The sequence below is a fragment of the Lepidochelys kempii genome, chromosome 6 (assembly GCF_965140265.1).
Source record: "Lepidochelys kempii isolate rLepKem1 chromosome 6, rLepKem1.hap2, whole genome shotgun sequence".
NCBI classification, from domain to species: Eukaryota; Metazoa; Chordata; order Testudines; family Cheloniidae; genus Lepidochelys; species Lepidochelys kempii.
The window spans coordinates 113,082,565-113,103,817 of record NC_133261.1 but is presented as its reverse complement, the minus strand read 5'-3'; the positions used below and the strand labels follow the sequence as shown (position 1 = coordinate 113,103,817).

The 21,253-nt window shown below is 40.4% G+C and overlaps 1 protein-coding gene across 6 annotated transcripts in view; it reads left to right on the top strand.

The window, feature by feature from the left end:
• The window catches only part of CDC42BPB (CDC42 binding protein kinase beta), a 141,283-nt gene that overhangs the window by 50,275 nt on the left and 69,755 nt on the right, over window positions 1-21,253 (top strand). For all 6 annotated transcript variants that reach the window (XR_012159573.1, XR_012159572.1, XM_073349716.1 and 3 more), the window contains exons 3-5: window positions 8,419-8,502; window positions 13,707-13,802; window positions 19,235-19,383. Coding sequence is in view for 4 of the 6 variants with exons in the window: in XM_073349716.1 (XP_073205817.1) it covers window positions 8,419-8,502; window positions 13,707-13,802; window positions 19,235-19,383 (329 nt within the window). In the remaining 2 variants the exon portion in view is untranslated. The remainder of the gene's footprint in view (window positions 1-8,418; window positions 8,503-13,706; window positions 13,803-19,234; window positions 19,384-21,253) is intronic.

Genomic DNA, 21,253 nt, shown 5'->3' with positions numbered 1-21,253 from the left:
CTTGAAGGATGCGTATTTTCATATCGCAGTAGTCCACATCACAGACGCTATCTCAGGTTCATGGTGAACAGAAGCCACTACCAGTTTGCCGTCCTCCTGTTCGGATGTCGACTGCCCCACCAGTATTCACAAAATGCATGGCAGTCATCGCAGCATTCCTGTGCAAGCGCCAGATACAGGTTTTTCCATACCTCAATGACTGGCTGATCAAAGGTCGCTCAAGAGCCCAGGTGGAGGCTCAGGTCGAGTTTATATAAGGAGGACCTTCCTCGACTTTAGGTCTTCTCCTGAATGAGGAGAAATCTACTCTGTCCCCGGTGCAGAGGATAGAGTTAATAGGCGCGGTCCTGGACTCTACCCAAGCCAGGGCGTACTTCCCAGAGGCCAGGTTTCACTTACTTCAGGACATCATACAGAGCCTCAGACAGTTCTCCACGATGTCTGCAAGAAACTGTCTAAAGCTGCTGGGACACATGGCCTCCTGCACATACGTGGTGCAGCATGCCAGGCTCAGGCAGCGCACACTCCAGTCTTGGCTGGTATCAGTGTACCGACCAGCCAGAGATACGTTGGACAGAGTTATAACCCTGCCTCGCCTGGTACTGGATTCCCTCCTGTGGTGGCTAGACCCTCAAATGGTTTGCATAGGGGTGCCTTTTGCCAGCCCTTAGCCCTCGCTCACCTTGGTGTCAGATGCCTCGGATCTGGGTTGGGGGGCTCACCTAGGGGACCTCAAGACCCAAGGCCTCTGGTCTCCGGTGGACCTCGTTCTTCACATCAGTGTCAAAGAGCTGAAGGCAGTGCGTCTGGCATGCTATGCTTTCAAAATACACATAATGGGCAGATGTGTTTCAATCCTCACGGACAACACCTCGGCAATGTTTTATATCAACAAACAGGGGTGTGCTCTCCTCTCCCCTGTGCCAAGAAGCCCTTGTGCTGTGGGACTTCTGCATAGAGCACTCGATCCACCTGCAGGCTTCATACCTCCCAGGGGTGCGAAACACGCTGGTGGACAGCCTCAGTCAGACCTTCAATGGCCACAAGTGGTCCCTTCGGCCAGACGTGGTGAGCTCAATCTTCCGGTTCTGGGGCTTTCCCCAGATAGACCTGTTCACCTCTCCGGGCAACAGGAAATGTCAGACATTTTGTTCCCTTGGGAGCCACAGCTCGGGATCCATCGGGGACGCCTTCTTTCTCTCATGGGAGGGTTGCCTGCTATATGCTTTCCCACCCATCCCCCTAGTCCACAGGGTGCTCCTCAAGATCCGCAGGGACCGGGCCCAAGTCATACTAATAGCGCTGGCATGGCCGCGTCAGCATTGGTTCACCTCGCTGCTGGAAATGTCCATAACAGCCCCACTCACCTTACCGCTGGTCCCCGACCTGATCACGCAGGCCCAGGGCCAACTCCGGCACCCAAATCTGGAGTCGTTGCGCTGGATGCTCTATGGCTAAGTGCCACAGAGCTGTCTTGTTTGGACCAGGTCAGACAAGTCCTCCTTGGTAGCAGAAAGCCCTCCACCAGGGCTACTTACCTGGCCAGGGGAAAAGGTTTTCCATCTGGGCGGAGCAACGTAGTCAGTCGCCACTCCTCACTTCCATACCGTTTATACTGGACTACTTCCTTCACCTAAAGGATCTTGGTCAGACTACATGATCATAACGGTCCTTTCTGACCTTAATATCTATGAATCTATAAAGCATCAAGACTTGTCCCGCTCATCAATAAGGGTCCACTTGGCTGCTATCTCCGTCTCCCATCCGGGCTCAGATGGTCTCTCAGTCTTTGCAAACCCTATGATCAGTCGTTTTCTCAAAGGTTTGGACAGGCTCTTCCCAAACACATGTCAGCCTGTCCTTGCCTGGGACCTCAATTTAGTCGTCTCCAGGCTTACAGGCCCGCCATTTGAACCTCTGGCCACCGGCTCCCTGTTATATCTCTCATTCAAGGTCGCGTTCCTCGTAGCAATTACCTCGGCTCAACGGGTTTCGGAGCTCAGGGCCCTCCCGTCTGAGCCCCCTTACACAGTTTTTCATAAGGATAAGGTCCAGCTCAGGCCTCATCTGGCTTTTCTCCCGAAGGCAGTCTCCCATTTTCACATGACCCAGGACATCTTCCTCCCAGTGTTTTATCTCAAGCCATGCTCCTCCTCCAATAGGGAGTGCAGGCTGCACTCACTGGACATGCGTAGGGCCTTAACCTTCTATATAGAGAGAACTAAGTCTTTCCGGAAATCCGTCCAAGTCTTTGTAGCCATGGTGGACAGAATGAAGGGCCTCCCGGTATCCTCTCAACGCGTATCATCATGGGTAACGTCCTGCATTAGGGAGTGCTGTACCCTGGCAAAGGAGCTCGCTCCGCAGATAACCGCTCACTCTACCAGGGCCCAGGCCTCCTCTGCGGCATTCCTGGCACAAGTCCCTATTCAGGAAATTTGCAGGGCAGCCATGTGGTCCTCTATGAATACATTTACGTCGCACTATGCAATTACACAACAGTGCAGGGATGATGCGGCTTTTGGACGAGCCGTGCTCTTTTCTGTGGATAACTCTGACTCCACCTCCTGAGCTGTAACTTGTGAATTACCTGCTTGGAATGGACATGAACAATCACTCGAAGAAGAAAAAATGGTTACTCACTTTCGCGTAACTGTTGTTCTTCGAGATGTGTTGTTCATGTCCATTCCAATACCCACCTTCCTACCCCTCTGTTGGAATAGTCGGCAAGAAGGAACTGAGGGGGTGGGGGGGTTGGCGGGGCCCTATATTGGGCGCCGTGAAGGCGCCACACCAGGGGGCTCCCAGGCTGACCCTACGGACGCTGCTAGGGGAAAAATCTTCCGACTGGCTTGCACATGGCGCGCACACACCTGCTTGGAATGGACATGAACAACACATCTCAAAGAACAACAGTTACGAGAAAGTGAGTAACTGTTTTATCTCCTGCCCAATTAGGAAGCATGGTCATTTGGAGAAGGCTCATTGGGACCAGCTGAACTTGTTGGGTTGCCTAGCGACCAGGCCTGGAGCCAGGTGTTCTGCTGACACCAAGTCCCATTATTGGAAGTAACCTAAATACTTAGAAATGTAAGCCTCATTGAAAGTCAGTGGGACTTAAGCATTTTTTAAAATTTTACCCAGAATAGCTTTTTCAATTCAGTTGTGAATTTGTACATTTGGAATTTTTTCTTCATAGAACTGAACAAACATGAGTTTTACAGATTCCTGTTAGGTGACTAAAAATGTGAACTCTTCAGCATTCTGAACTTGCTTACACAACTATGTAATTTTCTTATGTTTTTTGCCCAAGAATCCCTTAGTGAGTTTCTTATTTGCTATAAAGAGCAAATTACATTGAATTTGTATGTTTCAGTGTGCAAAAATATATACTCAATTAACAGTATAAACAATTATTTTTAAAGAATAACTCTTTAAATATGGGTGTTGGGTAACTCTCTCAAGAGGAGAGGATGTTTGGCAGTTGACATCTCATGGAAAGCTTGCAAATACAGGTTAGAAACAATTATTTTCCTTCCCTTGTTCATTAGTAAGGATTTTTGCATGCAAACGCAATGCTCTAGTTTTCTGGGAAATAGTAACTGTGGATAGAACGGAAGGGTGGAACAGTTTGGGCCTGCTTTGCATAAGAATAGCTAAAATCCTTAATCATGTGCCCTGTCTAGATATTATGATAGATGCTTTAGAAACACCTTTTCATAGCAATACTATTACAACACAGAATTTTATTAGTAATTTATAGTAAGACCTATCCCTCTGCTTATTATGCTCTGGCAATCAATCTAATCAATACATTTAACCTCTCACTCCCAACATACACTGTTATTGTCCTCAGAATGGAACATATTTGTGAATTACTACCAAGCTATAAGGAGAGAGAAAACAAAAGGAGTCCATTGTGTCCACTTTATGATTAAACATAGAGTTCCAGGCACTAACATGATTCAGAGTCAGGGATATGTTGACTAAGCGGGAAGTTATACTCTAAAAAGTGCATAGTATGTGAACACATTTTGTTTCTTGTGAGTATTCAATCATGTCTGGCCACTTCAAGGACAAATAAGAGCTAACACTTCTTGTGCCTGTTGGTAGTGCATTGTCAACACAATCAGGAAAGAGTGAGCTAGATTCTGTTTCTTTGTGTATCGTATCTAAAAATAAAGTCATACATCCTGAAAAAAGGTACAGGATTCTATTAAAGGTCTGTTCAGAACTTTCCATGGGATTGGCCCTCGCTACCTGCAGGAGCTACCTTCCCTCCTTGAACTATAGAGCAATAGGGAGAAAAATCATTAGCACGAGAGACTGAACTTCTTCAGGGGCTGGGTCAAGACTGTGGAGCTGAGTACCATAAGAGCTATGAATGGTCATTAACTTCACTGAATTGAGAATATAATGCAAAACATTTAATTGACTTTGCTTGCCCACAATAAGTTCATCACAAAAATATCAAAACAAGCAGTTTACTCTTACATGGGAACGGAGACAATGTTTCAGTTTGAAAATATTTCTAAGGAACTTAATACTGTTTTAGGGTTTTCTGCAGTGCCTCTTACTGTTGGATCTAAGTGTGAAGTTACTATGGTGATAGGCATGTTATAAGAGCTTAAATAGACAATTCTTTGTAGTTCCACTTAGTCATCTGTTTATGGGCAACCCCACTGAAGGCAACTGGATAACTTAGGTATTGTTGAGGGCCGAACTGGTTTATTGGATAACTTAGGTATTGTTGAGGGCCGAACAAACTTTATTGCTGGTAGTGACGTGCAAAATGAAAAGAACTTACTGTGAGCTTCAGATCCCAAGGAAATGTAAAGGGTGGATAGTTTTAAAAAAAAAATCTAACTTTTAATTTTTGCTATGTAAACTGAGACAATAAAAATGAACCCCAACAAAGCCATTTTTAGTAACTCTACTTTAATTTTAAAATATACCTAATTAACAACTTATATGAATAGGTAAAAGCTGGTCTAAGTAGACAGACTTTTGTCCAGGTGGAGCACTGGCACTCAGTTTAGCATTAACTCACAGAAACGCCACTTCTGAGAGTACTAGGGCAGTTCTAGTTCATAATGCAAGTTTGTTTCAGTAATCACTACCTAGGATAGCCCTACCAACATGATGAAGCACACAAACTACTATCAAGTTTACCTTACTTACAGCAGCTGTAACTAGAACAATAAGAGTTATCAAATTCATAACTGAATAAATTAAGACTCTAACAGCATGTTTATAATATCTCATGTTTGGTTCTGATAGGTAAAAGTGGTGTATAACTTGTACACTTTTAAAAGGAAAATATGTAGCACACACGCACTGCATGACATATGGACTCTCTTGCACCTTCCTTCTCTAACAAACTTCAGTTACACCCAAGTGTCCCTCGATTTTGCTCAAATAAAAAAAAGTTTCTATTTGAAACCTGAAGATGAACTTTTAACTAACACAATTACCAATAGCTGTGCTTGATATAAAAATCACCAGTTTTGGTGTTACATACCAAGGCCTTCTCGATAATTTTACAGTCTTCTCCTTAACATCAGGGAAGTGATATCTGAGTAAATTACAGTTTTTGTCCCTTAGAACTCTGGTTTCCTAAAACTGTGGTTGCTTACATTTTTTTCTGAAGGTTTGATATACAGTAAGTACTGTAGATTGTGTAGCAAATTGTCTTTTGCCTTTGCATTGACATAATGCCAGCATGCTTTACAAAAAGTTGAACATCCAAAGACCCATAAGCTATCCAGCAGAGTGTCTTTATCATCTATCTCTAGATTCTCTGGAAGCCCAGTAAATCGAATTTGTAACCCTTTATTTCTTTCAATGAAGTCACTGCTCATTTCTTACACTTTTATCTAGACTGTAAAAATGACATTAAAACAGTTTACAAGAGGATTACTTGCAAATCCATACCTTGTTTTGATATGCTCAACCTTAGAGAGACAAGATGGGTAAGGTAATATCTTTTGTCGGAACAACTTCTGTTGGTGAAAGAGCTAATCTTTTTTTATCTGAAGAATAGCTCTCTATAGCTCGAAAGCTTCTCTTTCACCAGCAGAAGTTGGTCCAGTAAAAGATATTACTTTACCTCTTCAATATCCTGAGACCAACACGGCTACGACGACACATGCTCAACCTTAGACAGTAATTTATAGAGTTCACTAATGGGGAGGGTTCTGCAATGTGCTTAGAGCCAAATTTTGCTTTGATTTACAACCCATTTAATTAAATGGGATGAAACAGTGTGGAAGTCAGCGTGGAACTTGGCTTAATAGTCTACCTTATTTTCATTTAAGACCTGAAATCCTCAAAGCTCAAATTGCTTCTTGAAGATGGAGTCCTAAGATGAGGTTTTTTTAGCTAGGATTTTGGAAGCAAAGTGTCTGCTCTTACTGAAGTCTGAAAACATTCTCTCAGCTGTATAGATTTATCTTGTTCTTTATTTCAGTACAAGTGGAACAGAGCTTTGTTTCAGATAAAAAACCATTTTGAACGAAAATGTACTACAAAATGAGTACAAATAATATCCGAGTGCTAGGTCACAGTGCAACTGTACAGTTGGCTTACATGTGTGCCTCAGAGATCCTGTTTCTGTGCATTCTTGAGAGACGAATACCAAAAAAATATACGCTCAAACATGGCTTGTTGGTTGATGTATAGGGCTGAGTTTTGTGAGGTTTAGAGTCTGTTCCTGGCTTTGATTCCGATGTGAACTTGGGAAGCTTGCTTAGACTCTGTGCTTCAGCTTCCTTATCCATAAAATGGGAATATTACTTACATATTCATGGGAGGGTGATGTGAAGATTAATTCATTGTTTACATAGTAGTGCTAAAATGGATAGGTTCCGGATATCCATGCAGTTTATGGGAAGGAGAGAGAGCAGAAGATAGTGTACTCCCATAGTAGCAATTATGAAAGAAAATGAAAGAAAACTAATTTGATGTGACTATCTACTTAAAGGTATGAAATCCCTATTCTTTATAAGAGACAGGTGCACACAGCAATGCAAAGTGGGTGAGTCACTCCACAATTTGGTGGTGGCTAGAAGTCCAAGATAAGAGGCATAAACCTAGATAATTTTTTTTATTGTTCAATAGCATAAGAATTAGAATTTAGGCAAGTCAGTTGTCTTTGGAGACATTTAGAGAACAGTGTGTCACTGAACTCTGTTTAGGGTCTTCATCTTCCATGTCACCCTCTGCCTAATTGGTGTCTAATAATCTTGAAGACTCCCACTCCATCCCTTTCTGGCTACTGGATGGGAGGAGTATTCTTCCCCCCTCCACTCCTCCTCCGGCCCAGAGCTTCCAGCCAGAATGGTGAGTTGGATTCTCTGCTACTCAGTCTCCCTCCTCCAGTTTCCTGTTTTGTGAGGGAGTGTCTCTCTCAGCTGCTCTACTCCAGCCTCATTTTCCACTCAGCCTCCTGTGTGAATGGCATCAGTGCCTGCCTCTACTGCTACTCAGTCTTTTCAAGTAACAGTGGAGGTGTATTTGATCTTATTCTTGTCAGTTTCACTGCTGCCTGCAGAGTTCTGAAAAGCAACAGTGAAAACTGACAAGTCCGTCTTTAGGCTGCTGAAATCTAGGAAAGCAATCAGCAACAGCAGAGACACTCAAGCAGTCTGGCTGCAGACTTAGGATGGCACGGCATTACTAGACGTTTGGATCACGTTTTCTTTGCAACCATAAGAATTAAAACTTTTTCTTCATCAAAATGAAACCTTAAGTTTTTTAGAAGTTGGTGGCTTTTGCCCAGGAAAGATTCTTATTAGCTTTGGGCAAGTGGATTTTTCAAGCCCTGCCTAAAATGTGGCCTTCACAGTTCCAAAATAGAACTATATTCCTTCACTGTAATTTAAAGACAGCATGCTGCTTTACCTTAGGCCATGTCTACACTCCTGCTTATGTTGGCAAAACTTCTGTCACTTGGGGGTGTGAAAAAAACACCCCCCTAAGCAACCTAGATTTCACTGGCATAAGTGGTAGTGTGCACAGCGCTTTGTCGATGGAAGAGCTCCCTGCATCGGTACAGCTGTGCCACTGTAAGCTCTCTAGTGTAGATATAGCCTCAGTGTATACTTTGCCATTAGTAAGGTACAGTACTGGAGAAAGTTCTCGTCCACACACTCCATTATACAGCCATACACACCACCATACTGTGTGTCAAGTAAATGAGTAGTAATGTGCTTTTACAACTCAATTCTTAGAAGGGAAAAATAATTTACCAATATGTTCAGTGAGTTGTTCATGGACTCTTGTTCACTAATTACTTACCCTTCAGTAATCATGATTTTATTAAGCAATATTTTGCATCATTTATCAGCTGTTTGAAAAAAAGTATTGAAACTGTTCAATTCCTTTTGTTTTTGTTAAACAAAATTATTATTATTCCAGGTTGCGGTTGTTAAAATGAAGAGCACGGAACGCATTTATGCAATGAAAATTCTAAATAAATGGGAAATGCTTAAAAGGGCAGAGGTAAGGACTATGTTTTCTAATACAGAGAACTTTAAAAAATGGCATTAGGGAAAATTACATTGAAGCTCTTCCAGATTAGAAAGAATTATTTCATGAGTATAGGAGGTGCTGCTTCTTTTCTTTCCTTTTTTTTTTTTTTAAAGAAAGTGAGCTGCTTTAATGCAATCAAGTCTGACAATCCCTTCCAGGCATCTGTTGTTCTCAGCATTACTGTGTATTCGTTTACCAGACAGTCTGCCCTAGTTTTTACCCTGAATTATATTGGCCAGATTTTTGTTTACAGTAAAAGCAAGTTAGACTACATGGAAGCCTCAGATTTCTGTTGCTATGACTATGTGGAAAAAAAAAAGATTGAAAACGAACTTGTTCTTATATTTGAAAAACAAGCCTTCAGGAAGTGTATCCTACAATTTGTATTTGGATTTGCATTACTAAAGACAATTAACTAATATTCTGGAAACACAGAAATAAAAGTAGGTGAGTAGATAGCTGTGTAAACAAAGCATTTGAAAGATGTTAGTAGTTTTCTTTAGAAGTTATTCATTTGTTTCCAAAAAGCACATACATGTGCTAATCTAATAGGAACTTTACAAATTAATAAATAGTGGTTAGAGGTCCTATTGAGAGGAATTATCCAAAATAACATATGCTCTGGCCTACTTAGAGTAATTGCTATTATATTGGCAAAATGCAAGTCACAGTATCTTATAATGTTACATAAATCTGTGTAAAGTAAAATGCAGCTCACGAACAGCGCAGGGCACTGTTGAGGAAAGAGGTCTAACTATGTAAATACTTACACAGCAACAAGAGGGCTTGAAAGCTTTCCCGACTCCACCTTGCTGAGGGCTAAGGTCATGTCTACACTACAGCTGCTGCAGTGCTATAGTATAGATGGTTCCTACGTTGGTGGAAGGGGTTTTTCTATAGATGTAGTTAATCCACCTCTTTGAGAGGCAGTAGCTACATCAGTGGTAGAATCTTTATAGACTTCGCTGCATCTACAGTGTGGGTTAGGTTGATCTAACTATGTCTCTCAGGGCATGACATTTTTCACAGTCCTGAGCAATGTAGCTAGGATGATCTAATTTAAGCATAGACCAGGCCTGAGCCTACCAGCGCAGGAGAAAATACATGGCCCACCACACGCTAATATTCCATCCATCCCCAGTGAACAAGTTCCCCACCCCTCTTAGACACCTCTTCACCGCTGCATGTGATAATGGTTGCCTGATAAACTCACCTCCTTCCAGCAGTCCATGCAGGCTCCTCTTCACAGACTCCCTTGAGGGGGAAGTGGCTGTTGCTATTCTCCTGACTTTTCTCATAACTTTTCAGCACCACCAGTTTCACAGTGAAATTGTACCGATCTAACTACATTAGTTTAGAAGTACTAATTCCTTAAGTAGTAAGGAATGAATTTAAACTAGGGCTGTCAAGCGATTACAAAAATTAATCGCGATTAATTGTGTGATTAGTCACGCTGTTAAACAATAATAGAATATCATTTATTTAAATATTTTTGGATGTTTTCTACATTTTCAAATATATTGATTTCAGTTACAACACAATACAAAGTGTACAGTGCTCACTTTATATTTATTGTGATTACAAATATTTGCATTATGTACAAAAAACCCCTGCATTCAAAAATAAAACAATGTAAAACTTTAGAGTCTACAAGTCCAATCAGTCCTATTTCTTGTTCAGCCAATAGCTCAGACAAACAAGTTAGTTTACATTTGCAGAAGATAATGCTGCATGCTTCTTGTTTACAATGTCGCCTGAAAGTGAGAACAGGCGTTTGCATAGCACTGTTGTAGCCGGCATTGCAAGATATTTATATGCCAGATGCGCTAAAGATTCATATGTCCATTGATGCTTCAACCACTATTCCAGAGGACATGCGTCCATGCTGATGACGGGTTCTGCTCGATAATGATCCAAAGTAGTGTAGGACGACGCATGTTCATTTTCGTCATCTGAGTCAGATGCCACCAGCAGAAGGTTGATTTTCTTTTTCGGTGGTTTGGGTTCTGTAGTTTCCGCATCAGTGTTGCTCTTTTAAGACTTCTGAAAGCATGCTTCACATCTCATCGCTCTCAGATTTTGGAAGGCACTTCAGGTTCTTAAATCTTGGGTCGAGTGCTGTAGCTATCTTTAGAAATTTCATATTGATATCTTCTTTGTGTTTTGTCAAATTTGCAGTGAAAGTGTTCTTAAAACGAACATGTGCAGGGTCACCATCCAAGACTGCTATAACATGAAATATATGCAGAATGTGGGTAAAACAGAGCAAGAGACATACAATTCTTCCCCCAAGGAGTTCAGTCACAAATTTTATTAACGCATTATTTTGTAACGAACGTCATCAGCATGGAAGCATGTCCTCTGGAACGATGGCCGAAGCATGAAGAGGCATATGAATCTTTAGCGCATCTGGCATGTAAATATCTTGCAACACCAGCTGCAACAGTGCCATGCGAATGCCTGTTCTCACATTTAAGTGACATTGTAATGAAGAAGCAGGCAGCATTATCTCCCATAAATGTAAACAAACTTGTTTGTCTTAGCAATTGGCTGAACAAGTAGGACTGAGTGGACTTGTAGCTTCTAAAGTTTTACATTGTTTTGTTTTGAGTGTAGTTATGTAACCAAAAAAACTACATTTGTAAGTTGCACTTTCATGATCAAGAGATTGCACTACAGTACTTGTATGAGGTTAATTGAAAAATACTATTTCTTTCGTTAATCATTTTTACAGTGCAAATATTTGTAATAAAATATAATATAAAGTGAGCACTGTATACTTTGTATTCTATGTTGTAATTGAAATTGATTTCATTTGGAAAATGTAGAAAACATCAAAAATATTTAATAAATTTCAATTGGTATTCTATTGTTTAACAGTGCGATTAATTTTTTTGAGTTAATCGCGTGAGTTAACTGTGATTAATCGACATCCCTAATTTAAACTAAATCACTGTGAGGCATTTTTAATCCAAAATTAGTGTCCACATACAGGATTGCACCAATTTAATCAGTTTCTACACCAGTTGAATTACATTGTTGTAATTTTCTCATGTAGACATGTCCTAAGTGGGAGAAGAGGAGGAAAATATAGGAAGCAATATATGACCTGCACACACTACCTGGCTGACTTACCTCCGCCCCAGTCAGGAGCATCTGGTAGAGTGGCTTCTGGGGTAGGCAAGAGGTGAAGATGTGGAATCTGCATAGGAACCAGAATCTGAGCAGTAATTCTGCCATCTCCTCCTATGTGTCCCTATTCCTTTCTAGGGAAAGCTGTAGCCATTCCAGCTAGTTTCTGTGCTCACTGATTTCCCCTTGGAAATGGAGCAGTGCGTAAAGCAAGGTCACTCAGCACCTTTTTTCTTTTTGCCTGCCTCTGATTACCACCTGCTGCACAAGGCAAGCAAATAAGTTGATTTCTCAAAACCTGCATATCGAGTTCATAAAGCATGTGGGAAGCTTTCATTTTTATTTGTTGTAAACCCTTCAACTTTAAAATGAAACCTTTAAGTACACAATAGATAGCCTCTTAACTGACACACCTTACTGCAAAACAGACATTAGGTAATTTTTCATTCAGTTATCAGAGGTTCAATGAATGCATTGTGCTGGTTGTATGTTGATTTATTTTATGAACTGTAGAAACATTGTATAATTCATTAAACATAGCAAAGTGCATCTGGTTAATACCAGTTTTTATATCAACTGTAAAAGGAGCAAGATGGTCTGAAGTGAACAAAGGGCAACATGGGGAAAATTGTTAGCAAACACTTGTAGATAGGCTGGTAGGCAAGACTAGGTATGCTCCTACATAGACAAGGTGTGCCTTTTTATCTATTGTTTAGTCAACAAATTGCATTGTCTTAAATCTGTTCCCAGCAATTGTTTCAGTTAAGTGGGTCTGACTGTTACTTGGGTGGACTCAGTTGTGTATTTCAAGTATATTGTTTTAAGAATGTTAAAATATGGAAATATCTAATTCTGGAAACTGGGAAAATAGCAATGTACTCATAGACCTTCAGACCAGATGCAACCACTATTTATCATCTAGTCTGACTTCCTGAATTACATGGGCCAGAGAATTTCACCAAATAAGTGTTTATACCTGGAAGTATTAGCATAAATGACATTCTAATTCACAGCATAATATAGACATATAAGATTCACCTTGCACGTGAGTGGTTCTGTTTGTATGCCCACTGTGTAACTTAATTGTCCCAACTTGACCGTAGTATATTCCACTTCCGCTGGAAAGTTTCTCCACTCAAAAAAACAGTTAAGACTTTTCTCTTGGAAAACTCAAATACAAACATTGTAATAGTGAGGCCTCTAGGATGAGGGTGGTGAAGTGTGGGATTCCTAGGTGTTTCCTCAGTGCACGTTGTTGGACAATTCATAGATCAGAACCAGTAGAAACACTCTTATCCAGAGCGCAAGTGCTTGATGATGGGGAATGGAAATAAAAAGAATATATGGATAATGGCAGCCTCAATTTATCGTGGTAAAACAACCCCAGGGACTCGGTCTTGACCAGTATTTTGGGCCAAGAAAGCCATTAATAAACTCAAGGTGAGTCTTCTTCCTAAAAATGTAATGAGATTTGTTGTATGTAAACGTATATGGAGCTGAGCTGTGATAATCTTTCGTGCAAATTATTTTGTAAATGTTACTCCGAAATACTGGGAGACTCCTGAAAAGTGCAGTATTTTATGCAGAATATTAGTGTGGGAAACTATATGGATTTTTGTAGATTTCCTGCCTGGTTTATATTATCTGAGGCCCTCACTAGAGGTACTGTTAGAAACTGACCCATTAAACTGTGGCTGCATAGATATATTTTCACACAGGTTTTATCCTCATATGCAGTTGTCCTTTTGCTACAGATTGTGGTGGGGTGAAAACATTTTTTAGTACATAAGGGAAGAAAGGACTTGAGTGGCTCAAGCTAAATTGTTTTTAAAAAGGTAGCACTCTGGATTAGGAGGAGTGGATGCCTAACCACAGAAGCCTGCTGCAGAGCTTCCCTGGCTTATCACTCGTGCAGACTAAATTCCAATGACTAGAGACCTCTGTGTAGAAATTTTAAATAATCCCATAAAACATGCATATGTACGAATCCTGCAAAGACGACTTATGGACTGTGACGATGCCTTTTTTCCTCGTTTCTTTAGACAGCTTGTTTTCGAGAAGAGAGAAATGTTTTGGTGAATGGAGATTGTCAGTGGATTACTACATTGCACTATGCCTTTCAGGATGAGAACTATTTGGTATGTTTGCTTCGCCATTAAATACAAAAGTTTTGTTACTTACGTTAAAAACAAACTTATTTCTGATAAGTCTGAGGGTTTTAGAGCAATAAATCAGTTCTTTGTTTCTTGCTGCAACACTTCATCTTTGTTCTTCCCTTACATAAAAACACTTCAGAAGACTTAATGTAACTGTAGGACACTGAAAACAAAATTAAGGTAGTTTTAGAGTATACTTAATTGTCCCATGTAAATCATCTAAAATATGCTGATCTACTATGAAATACAGTATATTAGATATAAATTTAATTTGTGAATAACTTGTTAATAAAATGATATATTGATTCTGTAGATATTCTTTACCTTGACAGTGACTCCGTGAGAGTTCCTATGAAGTTTAATTTTACTTTATTCTACAGTTTAAAATGTGCAAAATTTTGTTTTTTGAGCTGAGACTTTCTTCATAGCATTTTATAAATGACAGAGATCAGTTTTATTCCACTAACATTGTCATAAATCAGTTAATTTTATTTGAAATATTTTGCTTAGCTTTATATTGGAAAAAGTCAATAAAAATGATGAAAAACATTACCTCCATGCCCTAAAAATATTAAGTAGCAGATATTATGCATCAGTATTTCAGTGGATTACATCTTCAGTTTTTTTGCACATTACCTGCAATGATTCATTGAAGAAAAAAAAATGTATTCACATTAGAAATTTTTAGCCAAATTGAGGATTATACAGTAGACATTCACAGTTACCATTTTGTATTCTGTCATGGACTGCTGGTTGGGCCGTGACCAATTACAATAGATTGAAACATGAAGACAGTAGAGCTGGGTGGGGTGTTTCAGTGAATAGTAAATTCACCAAAAAACACACATTTTTTGGCTAACCAAAATTACTCATGAAATGTTACGTGAATTCACTGGATAATTTCAACCCCAAAAAACACTTTTTTGGGACTGAGATGTTTTTTACAAAATGGGAGGTGGAGCAGTTGGTAATGATGCAGCTTTCTCTGTAACATTTAGCCCAATGGTTAGGGTGCTTCTCTGGGGAAAAAGCTCCAGCAGCGGGCCTTTCTCTATGGTAAGGAAAGGCTCTGGCAATGGGGAAGCAGCAGGACACTATACAACTGAAAACAGCAGTGTAGACATGGGAGGCATTGCTTGGGCATGTGGAGAGACATGTAGGGTCTGTACCCTCAGGTTCAGGTGCATAGGGCAGTCTACTCAGCTAAGCTGTGCCTCAGTCTACGCTGCTATTGATAGCCATGCTAGTGGGAGTGCAGTATCTGTACTTTGTACTCTGCCATAAGGGTAGATGTACCATCAATCGAATGCCCCTCTAGCACAGCTTCTCTGAGCTGAGGCTCAGTGTTCAGTCTTGACCAGTCTGCACCCGGCCTTCAAACCCATGCATTTTTACAGAATTGTTCCTTTAACTACACCTGAAGCCTTTCCAAACTGTAGTGCTTCTGGGTAACGTTCTACTGTGCTGCCTCAAAGGGTGCATCTACACTGAAAAATTAGTACACATATTACAGCAACAGCAAGTAATGGTGCAGTTGAACCAGTGAAGGTGGGGCTCAGACACTTTTTCTACTGTCATACTCAGAGCAGGTTATTGTGACATGGTGATAAGTGTGTTTGAGTGTTTGTCTAAGCTAATTGTTACATTATTGCTGGCACCAGGCAGCTACTCCATTGTTGGCAGTTTTTCTAGTTCAGATAAGACCCATGAAACCTGCTCTGATGCACTCTAATTTAACCTACAGTGTTATACTTTCAGTTTTGCATTAAATACAGAACCTATTAGTATCTATTGGTTCTGTTAATGATATAAAGCAGACTTTATGTCAGGGGTCTCAAATTCCCAGCCTGCGGGCCATCTGCGACACAAGAACCTCCCCAATGTGGCCCGTGGGGCTCCAGCAATTTTGGAGCCAGGTCTCTCTCTTAGCCCTGCTTGCCGCCCCCAGGAGCTCTGCCCCCACACGTCCCACAGGTGATTTACAGTGGCCCAGGGCCCAGCCCACCACCAGCAGTGCAGCAGAGCTGAATGGCTTCTGCCTGCTTGCTCCATGTGTCTGCTGGCCCCTCCCTGCGACCCCGGGATGGGGCTGTGCCTCTGTGCGCTGCCCCTGCTCCGAGAGCTCCTGTGGCCAATGGGAAGCTGCGGGGGCAGTGCCTGGGGGCAGCAGTGTGCAGAGGCCCCCCCCCGGCCTGCCCCACCTTGGAGCCCCAGATAAGCTCTGCACCCCCCTCCTCCTCCTGCCCCCAAACTCCCTCCCAGAGCCTGCAACCCCTCCCCCTTCCCACACCCCCCTCCTGCCCCCAAACTCCCTCCCAGAGCCTGCACTCCAGACCCCCTCCCTCACCCCAAATGCCCTCCCAGAGCCCAACCTCTCACCCCTTCTGCACCCAAACTCCCTCCCAGAGCCTGCACCCCAATCCCCTACCCCAGATCTCCTCCCACCCAAACTCCCTCCCAGAGCCTGAGGCAGTTGTGTGTGTGGGGGGGGGGGGGGGTTGGGGGGGTTGGGGGTGGGTTCTGTGTGGCATGAGTGACATTATTGGCCGGCTGGGAGGATTTGAGGACTGGCACTGGCCCTAAGGTAAATTGAGTTTGAGACCCCTGCTTTATGTGATACTGGAGTAATTCCAATATTAGGAAAAGGAGAAGTAACATCTCTTTTGCTGTAGGAAATTACAACCTAGTATTTCAGCTGATGAGAGGAGTAGAACTTTATAAGACTACTTTTAAATTGACTAAAGTGTTCCCAATGTTTATTTAAGGATTGGTGAAATAAATATTGAACAATGTGTTAATCTCTAGAGTATTTACTTACTAAAATAGTTTTTTTTAATCAACAGTGACTCTTCAGGTCTTGAGATCCTGTTTATTGTTTACACTGATCTCATCTTCTAGTACATTTAGCTTGCATGCAGCAAATTGTTTGCATGTACTTTATGAAACTTGAAAAAAATGTGCTTGTCATGGAAATATTCATAAACCTTTAAAATAGCAGGAAGTTTTTCCTACTAGTTCCTTAGTTTGCAAAAATTGAATTCCTCTAGCTTTTTCTCACACTAGCATGGACTGTATGAACAGGAATGCCCATGCCAGATGTCCACACATTCCATTGCTGCAATTTCTAAGTATTCTGGGACAGATACTCAGAATGTTTCCCTACTACAAATTCTGAGATGGTCTTACCTGGAATGTTAGATTTATAATGGTTTTATGGTGGTTCTGATTGCTTTTCATAGAGACCGTTTTAGGAACAAAGGTCATTTGTAAGTACCCCTTTGTTTACTTTATGAAGTATATTTTGGGTAGGTGAAACATCACATAATGGTTTATGAAACACACACAATTTGAAAAAGAAAATTCAAACAGTTAATTCTCTCGAGAAGAACACTCCATGTTCCAGATTCAAGCACATTTGAACTTATAAATAAAACTACCTTGCAGAAAGACACTGGGAATCTGGACATTGAATACACAGAGTAGGATGTACATTCATATGTAAATTTATCTTTGTGTTGAACACACTGTTCCCAATGCACATTCAGAAATTGCCAAGTTACACACACAGTCCATTGTCAGCATAAGCAAATATTTGCCCTAGGGTTAAGCTATCCATGAACAGTTGTGTGGAGGGCAATGTCAAGACAGACACCTTTTGGGATGTCAAGGTAAATGAGGTAATACCTTTTATTGGACCAGCCTCTGTTGCTGAGAGATACAGGACCTGAAGAAGAGCTCTGTGTAAACTCAAAAGTTTGTCACTCACCAACAGAGGTTGGTCCAATAAAATATGACCTCACCCACCTTGTCCCTCTAATATCCTGGGACCAACAGAACTACAACACTGTATATACCTTTTGGGGTGTCCTTTTGTCTGCAACAAAAGTTTTGAGTAAATAAAAAGGCAATTACCCTTTGCCTTCCCTTTTACTTTATGGTCTTGCTGACTTAATCAGTTTCCCTTGTAGGAAGGGAGTCTGTTGTTCCCTCCTTCAGGAACTGAATGGAATTCAGATTGCTCTACCATGAGCAACAGAATTAAGTATTTACTTTAGTAAAAGTCTGTTACTGAGGATAAGCAAGATCATTGCTAACACTTTATGCCACTGGGTGGGAAGAAGGGTCAGACAGAATGGCTCTGAATTGGTAATGGGAAATATAAACATCGGTCCCTAGGTCATGGGTTAGATTCTAATTCAGGTGGGGAGAGTGTCAAAAAATAACTTAAAATAATGTCTGCGGTCCATTGTGGATAAATAATGAACGAATCATTGGGGGGGGGGGACGTGGGAGAGAGAGCAAGCATGAGAATGACTCTGTAGCTTGGTGTTTAGAGCACTTTTGTGACTCTAGTTCACAGTGGCTAAAATGCTGGCCTGTGCTCTAGCAAGCCCCTCCTCTTGCTACCAACCACGGTAATACAGTGGTAAGGAATTTTAAGAAAAATGTTAGCATACACAAGGCCAAGGGCTTCCAATCTATTTAATGAGCACTAAATTCATTGAAAGTATTTGTTTAGAAAAGCATCTTTTACTCCACTAACTTACTTATTTCACGCAAATTGAGCTCCCTTCATTATCAGTCAAAGTAGTATTTGTGGAGAAAGTTGGTTTTCTGCAGCAAATGCTTAGTAGAATAAAATGAATATTCTAGGCTCATATTTTTGCTGTTGCTCACAGGCTTATCAACACCACAAAAATATGCCTATAATCCAAACATACTTCTTGTCTAAACAAGAATTTAATTGCAAATGTTATTTGTTCCTCATTCCAAAAGTTTCATATTCCACTAGAAGAATCCAGTGTTTCCTGTTCAGACTACACAGGGATTTAATGTTGTGATGTGTAAAGGGATTTAAAATTAATTCTCCAGTACATAAATAGATTTTAAACTAGTTTCCTCTTTTTCATGCCATATGAATCCTCACACTTTGAAACTTAATATGCTAGATTTGGTCGTGATTTTGGTTTTGTTAAGGTTTTTGTTTTTGTTTTGTTAAATTAGTGCAGAACCTCACAAAAACCAATTCCCTAAAGAAAATGGGCCTTGTTTCTGTCACTTCTCTTTATAACTAAGCTAGATAGTCATAAATCATTGTCTTGGTTGCCCTCTGCTGTATATTCTCTCTGCTCATTTTTATGATAATGACCATATCTGAGATAGTTTAGAATGTGTTGAGCTAATGTTTTTACTATGATTATATTAAAGAAAATTAGAAATACTTGCAGCAAAATAGACAATTCATAGTAACTTGTTCATAAAAAGTGCTCATTTTGACCCTTCTTCACAGACACACTTTTTCCACAACCTCTTTTTACATCCTTCTTGTTCCACAATGAGCTACTTGTATTTAATTGCTGTATTTATCCGTTCTGACTCAAGCATGCATTAATCATATTTCTCTTGTTTTTTAGTATTTAGTGATGGACTACTATGTGGGTGGTGATTTGCTGACACTTCTCAGTAAGTTTGAAGACAAGCTTCCTGAAGATATGGCCAAATTCTACATTGGTGAAATGGTGCTTGCTATACATTCCATTCATCAGCTGCATTATGTGCACAGGTAAAATATCCACTTCATTATGCATATGCCCAATTTTGAAAGTGTCAACGCAGAATTAACTGCACATACAGTGGTCATATCAGGCAAATTTATAGGGCTGTTTGCTAATTATTCCTATTTAAACTTTTAACTCAATACATCAAGTTTATAAATGACCAATTTTAGAGGTGGTGAAATGTAATTTGATTAAAAATAGTTGGCTTAGTAGTTAAAGAATTTAAAATAATAAGGGGTTTAATGATCAGTTAGCCACACCTGTAGTTTACTTTGGGCAATTCACTTGATGACTTAATGCCTCAGTTCAACCCAGCTAGAAAATTCAGGCAAAATCAGATGCATCTTAGTGAAGCTTCTCTGAATAAATAAATTCAGTAGATGTATCGTGCAGGAAAATATTTAGAATGGACCCTTTATAATAACTGTTGGTTACCTGTCTGTATTATCTGTATTAACTGTTTGTAAAATGTTATGATGTTGGTGTCTGTGCGTCTTACGTATAGGTGTATATTCCAACTCAGCCTATTCTAACATTTAGCAATGCTGAAAATGTAAAAAGCTTGAGTTATCAGTTGTTAGTTCACACTCTGAAATGGTTAAGAAAATAACCTTCCTTCCTCTGACTGTGGGAGGAAATTAGTCAGGAAAGCAAAGAACACTTTGTACACTTCCTTATTGTTAGGTTACTCTAAAAAATGCAGGTTCCAGAAAAGCCTTTGGTAAACAGGAGTGCTGTTAGGAAGAAGCACATGATAAATGTTTTTGTTCAGCATAGTGAGAATCTTGTTCAAAGGAGAATTGCTCTTCTTGACACTTGCTTTCAGACTTAACATTTAGTATGTTAGTCATGAAAAAGCAGTGACATTAGTACAGAAAACCTTTGCCATTGTTTTTATGTTCTGACCTTGTACTTTGTTTCTGATAAATGTGAAGTTGTAAAGTATGGAGTGTTGTAAGGCAATGATATCATTCAGTTAGCTGTGTGTGTAGATACACATAAGGGATCTAGAGAGTTCTAACAGAAAATACTGCACTTTTGAACTATCAACAGTGTATATTTAAGCGATAATATTGTAGGCATAACCATCAGGCCTTTAGCCACAGTCAGTCATTTAATTCCCTTGAAATGATATACACCAAAGTTGTCATTATTGAAAGCTGAAAATAAAACCATGCATGTGAAAAATAATCTTCTGTGATGCTGTTTGAATTGATATGTACATCGTATATCCTTTCTAGAGAATGTATGCTCTCTGTTAGCCATAAAGATTGCTTGAATCTACTTGGCCCTCTGGAGCAAGCCAATGAAACTGTAAAGTATGTCCTACTTTGAGATAGAGGAAGGGTTTTAATATTGCGTTTTTAAACTTTAGTCCTATAGGCTCTAAAGTAAGAATGTTTGTTTTAAAACAAAACAAAAGTGTTTAGTTAAGACTAGCTTTCTGTTTAAACCTTGACTGTCTTAAGTGCTCTAAAAATCCGTGCAGTTAATCAGATTGCCTTGTATTTTGGTGTGCCTCATGGGGATGTGAGGGTACAGTCAGTGATTCAATGTTGGGGTCATTTGATCAAAGTTCCCAAGGCAGCCCCTGGAAAAAAAACAGATTTTTCTTAAAGTTGACACGTTCTAGCAAATGTTTTGCTCATAAATAGAGATCCAGTGAAGGCTCAGATATTTCATCAGGGCCTCAAACATTTGAGGGTTACTCCAGCAGAGTGTGAGACACCCACCAGCCCTTTGGGAGCATTCAGATTTCAGTGTTTGAAAAATAGCTTGCTTTTCCAGTTAGGCACACTAAGGCTCACAGGCCTGCTCATGCACCAAGTGGATTATACAGAGCATGTGCAGAGAGACAGGCTAACTATCTGAAAA